Consider the following 9,871-nt stretch of genomic DNA (forward strand, 5'->3'; position numbering starts at 1 on the left):
TTGCTCCAATGGGCCTCAACTCATCATTCAGCATAGCCGATGTCTTACTTCTTCCCCTTCACTTTTTGATTAAACTACTTGTGTAATTAATACCTCAGAGTAGCCTAATTACTCTGGAGATGTAACTAAGGGTTCCTTTAATTATTTTTTATAATTAACAGATGTGTGTGTGAGAGAGAAAGTGCAAGGCCATAGGCTGGTGAGAGCTGCTGGGGTTTTATCAAGCCATGGTTTTATTTTCATGATAGGGAGTAATCGGCTAATTTCGAAATCATCTGTCTGTCACGTTTTTTTTTTTTTTTTTACTTTCGCTTTATTTACTGTCATTGACTGTGTGAACATTACAGTGCAATAGAGAGGTCAGAGACCTGTGCGTACACACACAAAACACAAACACACACAATACAGAATACACACGTCATTTGCATAATAATTATATTCTTATGGGCTATATAATGCATTTTTAAACTGTCATTGAACTGTATACACTTTAGAGTACGATAGAGAGACAGAGAGGTGTGCACATGCACACACACACACAGACACAAGCATGCACACACACAGAAACAAACACAATATGCATAATCATTATATCCTTATATTGTAATGCATTTGTAAGACAGGAGTAAACTAGAAACAAGCAGCTGGTTCTAAATGGCAATATAGGCCTGATAAATATATTCTATGGTTTAACTGGAGTAGAGCATTGTTCAAAATTGGACCAAACAAACCAATAATTCTTATTCATAATAATGACCCCAGGGTAGGGGGAAACCTAGGCCTTCGATCAGTCAAAATGGCTGTTTCTTCAAAGAAAGACAACAAAAAAACATTGGACTTTCTGAGAGAATGCATTTTAAACAACAAAACAATAACAAAAAAAGCTCTCAATTTCTATATAATTATGCTTACTCCCAGCTAAAACAAGATTTTATTTTATTTTTTTTTGGGGGGGGGGGCTTACCCCAGAAACCCAGTGACTGGTTTTGGTTGAATTGGTGTCGAGACCTGCCATAGTCCGTGGATAGGTGAATGATCAACACACATCTAAAGGGAACGCATGATTTGCTTTCTTTGACACTTTGTGTGTCAGTGCATTCCAAAAAGTAATTGGAAAAGCTGAAAGGTGTGCTTTGAAGTTCAACATAATACAGTAGACTACCTTCTTTGGGTCTGGTTGCAGTGCACTCTGTTTCAGACAAAGGGGTTATAGGGCTTGGACATGCAAGTTAGTGAAACAGCAAGGCAGCAATATTAGAGGCAGGGACAAGCATCATCCCCCTACACAAAGTAAGGCAATGGTACATCCCACCTGCCCTGTCCCTCTGCAGGCCCCATAAGGGACTGTAGTAAATGAGGATAGGTTGCCTAGCAACAGCAAGGGCTTGAGCAAAGAGATGGACACAAGGAGCCATACATCCACAGATTGAAAAGACGCATGCATGCACATATTATACGTGCCACTAAAAATGTCTTACTTGAACTACTCATGAGCATACATCGTCAGATTTTTTAGTTCCAATAGGGGTTCCCCGTAATCAGAGCAAAGTCCACACATAGCCCTTTTCTGCAGTCAAACGACCTTTAGTGGCCTCATGGGTGGAATGTCATTAATATTTTTCAGAATTTCATAATGAATAAACATGTATTTATTTTTAATGCTGGAAATCCAGTGTTTCTATGTCAAACAGTTGTGTTACATGTCAGTCTCCTGTGATGTATATGCAGTGTAATATTGGCATGCAAACTCAAAATGAAATATATTTCAACTCTGCAGTGCATTCGGAAAGTATTCAGACCCCTTGACCTTTTCCACATTTTGTTACGTTACAGCCTTATTCTAAAATGGATGAAATATTTTTTTCCCTCATCAATCTACACCCCTCTGCCACATAATGACAAAGCAAAAACAATTACATAAATGTTTAATTACATAAGTATTCGAGCCCTTTGCTATGAGACTCAAAATTAATCTCAGGTGCATCCTGTTTCCATTGATCATCCTTGAGATGTTTCTACAACTTGATTGGAGTCCATCTGTGGTACATTAAATTGATTGAACATGATTTGGAAAGGCACACACCTATCCCACAGGTAGGTCCCACAGTTGACAGTGCATGTCAGAGCAAAAAACAAACCATGAGGTCAAAGATATTGTCCGTAGAGCCCTGAGACATGATTGTGTCGAGGCACAGATCTGGGGAACGGTACCAAAACATTTCTGCAGCATTGAAGGTCCCCAAGAACACAGTGGTCTCCATCATTCTTAAATGGAAGAAGTTTGGAACCACCAGGACTCTTCCTAGTGCTGGCAGCCTGGCCAAACTGAGCAATCAGGGAAGAAGGGCCTTGGTCAAGAAGGTGACCAAGAACCTGATGGTCACTCTGAAAGAGCTCCAGAGTTTCTCTGTGGAGATGGGAGAACCTTTCAGAGGGGAAACCATCTCTGCAGCACTCCACCAATCAGGCCTTTATGGTAGAGTGGCCAAACGGAAGCCACTCCTCAGTAAAAGGCACACGACAATCCTCTTGGACTTTGCCAAAAGGCACCTAAAGGACTCTCAGACATTGAGAAACAAAATTCTCTGGTCTGAAGAAACCAACATTTAACTCTTTGGCCTGAATGACAAGCGTCATGTTCGGAGGAAACCTGGCACAATCCTAATGTTCGGAGGAAACCTGGCACCATCCCAACGGTGAAGCATGGTGGTTGCAGCATCATACTGTGGGGATGTTTTTCAGTGGCAGGAACTGGAAGACTAGTAAGGATTGAGGGAAAAATGAATGGAACAAAGTACAGAGAGAAAATGAAAACCTTCTCCAGAGAGCTCAAGACCTCAGACTGGGGTGAAGGTTCACCTTCCAACAGGACAACGACCCTAAGCACACAGCCATGGCAACACAGGAGTGGCTTTGGGACAAGTCTCTAAGTCTTTGAGTGGCCCAGCCAGAGCCCGGAGAGACCTGAAATAATCTCCGGAGAGACCTGAAAATAGCTGTGCAGTGAGGCTCCCCATCCAACCTGACAGAGTTTGAGAGAATCTCCAGAGAAGAATGGGAGAAACTCCCCAAATGCAGGTGTGCCAAGCTTGTAGCATCATACCCTGGAAGACTCAAGGCTGTAATTGGTGCCAAAGGTGATTTAACAAAGTACTGAGTAAAGGGTCTGAATAGTTATGTAAATGTGACATTTCCATTTTTTATGTTTAATAGATTTGCAAAACTTTTGAAAAACCTGTTTTTGCGTTGTCATTATGGGGTATTGTGTGTAGATTGGTGAGAAAGAAAAAACATTTTAATCCGTTTTAGAATAAGGGTGTAATGTAACAAAATGGGGCAAAAGTCAAGGGGTCTGAATACTTTTCGAATGCTCTGTATATGGTACAGGTGTCATCTTTTATTTTAAGCCCATAACCACGTGTGTGAGGTGTACACTTTTGTTTCAAAGTAGATTTGTTTGAGGCTACCAGGAAACACTCTGTGTGACCCTGATTTAGCCCACAACAGTACATATGCTTTACGTAAAAAGGCATGGTTAGCTCGAGTAAATTCCAAAACTGGGTGACCACTCTTATCATTGGACCATAAAGCTTTTCCTGATTAAACCTTTAGATAAACACAATTGTGCATTTTGTGCTCCATTTTTTGCATGCAAGAAATGTCCGAAGTCCAAGAGGCTGATTTGATGTTCAATTCTTTGCTTAAACAGTGGGTGGCAGTGGAACATTTAACAAAACATAGAGACCACAATTGTCCTAAAATATAATGTGTTCCCATTTTAAGAGAATGTCACCTACTAGTCCTTGGAGCCGTTGTTGGGTCACATCAATATGAAGCTTTGTTCCCAAGGACACTGAATGCAAGGGTATGATAGGAATGGGAGAGAGTCACGGGAGTGCGGTAGGTGATACGAGAGGACATCTGTGGATTAGGCGAAGGAGGGGTTGAGGTCAGGAGGTCAGGTCAGATCTCCTGAAGGGCGAAATAATGGTTATATTATCATGTTACCCTCTTCCTGTGGAACCATAAGATGTAAGGATTGGAGAGAAGGAGGAGTGTCTAAAGTGGAGTATATATATTTGTGATGATGGGAACATGTCTTTGTCTGAATTACAGCTGTAACAACCCTTTGGGAAGAATTAAACTTGGTTAAGCTTCTCTAATGTCCGTGAGTTATTTACTCTGAAAATTAAGAACCTAACACATGTAAATGTATCATAATGCAGAAACTGCATTGGCCCAGCTTTTATAAATATATGGCTCTGGAAATGGCTAATTCCAAAACAAATGAACAGAGTCATTATTGGCCACATAGTTATTTAACAATGATCTGGAAAATTGTGACCTTAAAAAGAAGCAATATTGAAGAATACCATTCATTTATTGTCATGTTTGGAAGCCATTGTCACCTGGAGGGATTAAAAAACATGATATGAGAGTGTCATATTCCATCAAATAATGTTTCTATGTGATATTCGAGGAGCTAGCTAGTTATGTTAGGTGCATTTGGGCTTTTTTGAAAGGATATAGAGAATTTCACTTTCACATCATCCTAGACTCGTAACATCTGACCCTCTGTCAGTACTAGACCTATACTATACTTTCCCCTATTTTAGCTGTCTCTCTATGCTGTTATGTAAGTAATGCTGGTTAAAATGACTGTATGGTCATTGCACGACATTGGGTCTGTCTGCCCTCTGCTAGAACTACAAGGCCCACAATGCTCCTCCTCCACTGTACCTCATTTGACGCCATAACTAAGCGACACACAAAAGTTGATGCATGGTGAGGCGTGCCAAATACATCTCATTATTGTAATCATTATTTGAATATTCGATGAGGGTTGTTGACCTCAACCGCTTGTATTCAATGGAGAGAGTTGCTATGTTACTAGCCTCATTTCCTAATATGCATTTCCTAATATACATAGCCATCTCAAGATAACTGTTATAAAGTGTTTTTTCTCAAAGTTGCCGGGATGACACGTGTCCTACTTATATCAGTACACTCTTAACAATTAAAAAATTAGGACATTTCTATTTGATCAAATAAATCTCACTTAGCAAATAGGGCTCCTGAGTGGTGCAGCGGTCTAAGACACTGCATCTCAGTGCTAGAGGTGTCACTACAGACCCTGGTTTGATTCCAGGCTGTATCGCAGCCGGTCGTGATTGGGAGTCTCATAGGGCAGTGCACAATTGTCCGGGTTAAGGTTTGATCGGGGTAGGCCGTCATTGTAAATAAGAACTTGTTCTTAACTGACTTGCCTAGTTAAATGAAGGTTTAAGTAAATAAAAAAATAATCCATTAATCATTTTATTGACCAAATTCGACACTCATTGACCTCCATACAAAAACTCCTTGCTTGGTGGGAGAAACAACGAAAAACCGCCACCTGCTGGAGGGGAAGAGAATTTCCACCGAGTTGGGCGTCTCTTCCACTTCATCTCTGGGTGAGCTTGTAAACAAGAAGTCCAAGAAACAGGATATAATCACAGATACAACAATGAGCCAGATATTTCACCAGATGAAATATGTGAAACATCTGGTCGGCATTTCAACTCCCTACCAAATATGGTGATGAGAGGAAGCTCAGTGTCAAAAAAAAAGAGAGAAAAAAGGAAGCCCAGTGGCAAGCAGTGGAAGAAGATGTGGCGAAATGGGATTTTGGCGGACATTCTGCAAATGCATTGATGAAACATTTGATCTCCACACAGTTTTCTGTTTCCAAAAGTAGAATCTGTAACAAACCGAGTGGACTGAGTTTTGTAGACCTTACCCTTTGTTTCTAAAAATTGCATTGTTTAGAAGGAGCGCAAGAGCGAATTGAGTTTTAAAAAATTAAAAATTGCAAACGCGCACTTCACAGCGTAGGCGTTCCCCAACGGAAATATGCAAATAAATGCGAGAACGCACAAATAGGACCTCGCTCGCTCGTGCTTGGCTCTGCCCACCCCCTTGCTTGTTCTGCCCACTATGATTAATTTGCTCCCATTTGAAACAATAGGCTCTGGTCAATTATAAAAATGGGGTTAGTTATAAAAATAATATAGACTTTGCTACGCTACTAGCCTCATCGACTGTGCCGTCCGGCACCAGATTGATATAACATATGACGTGGTTAGCTGTATGCGTCAGCAACGCCTGGGAAGAGGAACGCGCCCATAATCTGCGCAGAAATGTTTTGGGGTCTTCAGGAAGGAACGGTTGAAACATTGCAGGGATTAGGCCTACTGGCCGCAAATGTTCCCTCTCCCAGGCCCCCGAGCCTGTGCAGGGATGTGATATCGATCGGTATGTGACTGAAAGAGTGGGATGCTCTATTATTTATTTTTGTTTTTTTTTATATGTAATTTTTCCTGGAATATTTTTTTCCCCCCAAGTTCACTACTCCGTACAGTAGGTGGCGGAAATACAGTTTATATAGTTGTGGACCACAATTTGTAGTCTGCCTGGTTGCCATAAAACCTCAGAGAAGAAGAAAGGTGAGCTAGCAAAACATTTAACACAAGTTATTACCACGTTTTTGAGTAAGAACATCTGAGAAACAAGTTGACTCAATGTATGAGTTATTGAGTTGTTCAGTTTGTTTGATTTAAAAACTCTTTAAAATGACTGTCACTCGTGTATCATGCCAGAGCGGCTAGCTGGACATTTAACGTTAGCTTGCTAAGTAGCGGAGTTACGTAGCTAACGCAGTTGCTAGCTAGCTACCTTGCTTACAAAACAAGGACTGAATCCTGAGCCTCTTGTTGTAGCTTGCTTATTAGAACTGTTGGGAAACGTCCCATCTAGCTAATCACTACCATGAGTCTGACGATGGAGGCCAGTGTCTCTTTCCTCCAAAATGAACTTGCATCGACCATCGAACGGGCAGTAAGGTGTGCTGTTGAAACCGTTTTAAAGGAAACTGCCAGGGTAGTCGGCATCAAAATGACCGCAGCTCGGACTGCCGCTGCTGAGTCTCATCGTGAGAACCAAGGTTTGAGAGAGAGACTTGAGCTATCGGAGGGTGAACTCAACGCTGTACGGTACTACATGACAGCAGCCGAGAACAACATCAAACAGTGTTTACTCCTTAATCACAACCATCCTAGATCAGGTACATTAGGTCCTGGTACGGAGAGTCCATCCAGCATGCTGAACAGGGGCACGACCCGTGTGCCCAAGTCGTTTCGAGCCTCATCCACACGATCCCAGTTTTCGAAATCACTCCCGAGTGTAGGTCTTTGCTTACCAACAGTGCAGCATGAATGGCCCAGGAGCAGCTCAAGCTTGAGAGGAATACGGACATCCTCCTCCACTGTCTCTTGCTCCAATTCTTCACAAACATCCAAAGCGCCACAAGTAGAAGTTGAAAGTTCACCTCAACACACTGAGGAGGATACAGAGGATCAATTCTACATCACGGATGATGGAGTTGTAGAGAAAGGTAGGCTTACGCCGGACACAGACATCAATACTTGCATGCACTCAATAAGTGAAAAGTCTCCTGCTCACTGGTCATGATGATGTCATTCATCTCTTTCAGAGTACAAAGTCAGGGCAAGTGGATTAGAGGACTCTAGAAGAATTCCACACGAGCAGGAGGGGGATACAGTGGCAGTAGAGGTCCCTCACAGAACCTCTATTACCAACTTTGAATTTGAGATGGGTCCGAGTCACCCAGCAGGCAATGTGAATGACCTGGGCCTGATCCAGGTGCTGGATGAGGTGCAAGAAGTCAAAGCAACAGTTAAAATTGAAAACGACCCTGAGTTACCTAGTATGCTGGAGTCACACCTCCCTGAATCATCACAACTGCCGCCACAGATGCCAACTCACATCGATAACCATGACAATGATGGTAACTTCATGGGCTTTGTCCCACCTATTGTAGAAGGCCCTGGTCTTGTTGGGGCTTTTGAAGTCAGAAGGGAGAGCTCAGATAAGGTGCATCGCTGCAACGTGTGTGGCCGGGGCTTCCGTCGCTTCTACTGTCTGAAGACACACCAGCGCATTCACACGGGTGAGAGGCCATATCCTTGCAGGTATTGCGAGAAGCGTTTCCGCCACCTGGACAGTCTGCATAAGCACCAGCGCATCCACACTGGGGAGAGGCCCTACCGCTGTGCCCAGTGTGGCTGCTGTTTCAGGGAGCTGGGCCAGCTCAAGAAGCACAGGCTGACCCACTCACCTTCTCCCACCACACCCCACCCATCACTGTCTTTACTTCAAGCAGGGCCCTCCTACACATGGCCACACCACCACTCACAGTCCCTGGATTCCTGATCAGGATGGATTTGGTACACATTCATACACACACATTTGATAAATGTGATTATTTGTGTTAAGGTCATCCTAATCAGAAGTTAATATTATTAAATTGACAATGTAGACAAGCTGATTGTGTATAGAGTCATATTTATTCTCTTTTCTACTTGTTCACAATTTTGTTGTTCATTGGCATAAAAGGGTGTTCATTATGATGTCATAGATATGAGAGGTTTGCAGATTCCACCTGGAAAGGTTCATACAGCCATTTTGCATAAAGGGTTGATTTCCATTTACTTTAAAAATATGATTTTGTATAAAATGGAAATACAGAATACTTTAGCTGAGTTGGGATCACAATGCAGAAATCATTGGTGTGTTTTTATAGGTATCACATTGCCATTATCAACAGTTTAATGCCATAAATAGCCCATAACAGGGAAGTGATATGCATTTTAAATTATTATTCTGGTGTATTGTTTTTATATGGAACTGTGTGAGTTAGCCAGTTCATTTTGAACAGCAATGCATTTACATAAAGTTTTTGACAATTTACCAATAAAAAGTGACACTTTCACAGTATTATCTGATTATTTTGTTTAAAACCTCTTTGGGATATGTGTTCCCCCCCCCCCCCCCCTGTGGGATGGTTGAGCTAATGTGATTAGCAGAAATCCCAGGACATAGACATACAGTTGAAGTCTGAAGTTTACATACACCTTTCCCAAATACATTTTAAAGTTTTTCCACAATTCCTGACATTTAATCCTAGTAAAAATTCCTTGTCTTAGGTCAGTTAGGATCACCACTTTATTTTAAGAATGTGAAATGTCAAAATAATACTGATTTATTTCAGCTTTTATTTCTTTCATCACATTCCCAGTGGGTCAGAAGTTTACATGCACTCAATTATTATTTGGTGTCGTTGCCTTTAAATTGTTTAATTGGGTCAAACTTTTCGGGTAGCCTTCCTCAAGCTTCCCACAATACGTTGGGTAAATTTTGGGCCATTCCCCCTGACAGAGCTGGTGTAACAGTCAGGTTTGTAGGCCTCATTGCTCGCACACGCATTTTCAGTTCTGCCCACAAATTTTCTATAGGATTGAGGTCAGGGCTTTGTGATGGCCATTCCAATACCTTGACTTTGTCCTTAAGCCATTTTTGGAACTTTGGAAGTATCTTGGGGTCATTGTCCATTTGGAAGACCCATTTGCGACCAAGCATTTAACTTTGTGACTGATGTCTTGAGATGTTGCTTCAATATATCCACATAAATTTCCCTGCCTCATGATGCCATCTATTTTGTGAAGTATACCAGTCCCTTCTGCAGCAAAGCACCCCCACAACATGAATCTGCCACCCCCGTACTTCACGGTTGGGATGGTGTTCTTCGGCATGCAAGCCTCCCCCTTTTCCCTCTAAACATAACAATGGTCATTATGGCCAAACAGTTCTATTTTTGTTTCATCAGACCAGAGGACCTTTCTCCAAAAAGTACGATCTTTGTCCCCATGTGCAGTTGCAAACCGTAGTCTGGCTTTTTAATGGAGGTTTTGGAGCAGTGGCTTCTTCCTTGCTGAGCGGACATTTAGGTTATGTTGATGTAGGACTCGTTTTA

General features: G+C 42.0%; 1 protein-coding gene across 1 annotated transcript; it reads left to right on the forward strand.

Moving 5' to 3' along the window:
* Nucleotides 1-6,014: 6,014 nt before the first annotated feature.
* On the forward strand, nt 6,015-8,830 carry LOC135550622 (zinc finger protein 467-like). The gene is made up of 2 exons (XM_064981609.1): nt 6,015-7,432; nt 7,532-8,830. The coding sequence occupies exons 1-2, from the start codon at nt 6,808-6,810 to the stop codon at nt 8,269-8,271; spliced, it is 1,365 nt and encodes a 454-aa protein (XP_064837681.1). The 5' UTR covers nt 6,015-6,807; the 3' UTR covers nt 8,272-8,830.
* The last annotated feature ends 1,041 nt before the right edge of the window (nt 8,831-9,871 follow it).

This window comes from Oncorhynchus masou, chromosome 12 (assembly GCF_036934945.1).
Source record: "Oncorhynchus masou masou isolate Uvic2021 chromosome 12, UVic_Omas_1.1, whole genome shotgun sequence".
Taxonomy (NCBI): Eukaryota; Metazoa; Chordata; class Actinopteri; order Salmoniformes; family Salmonidae; genus Oncorhynchus; species Oncorhynchus masou.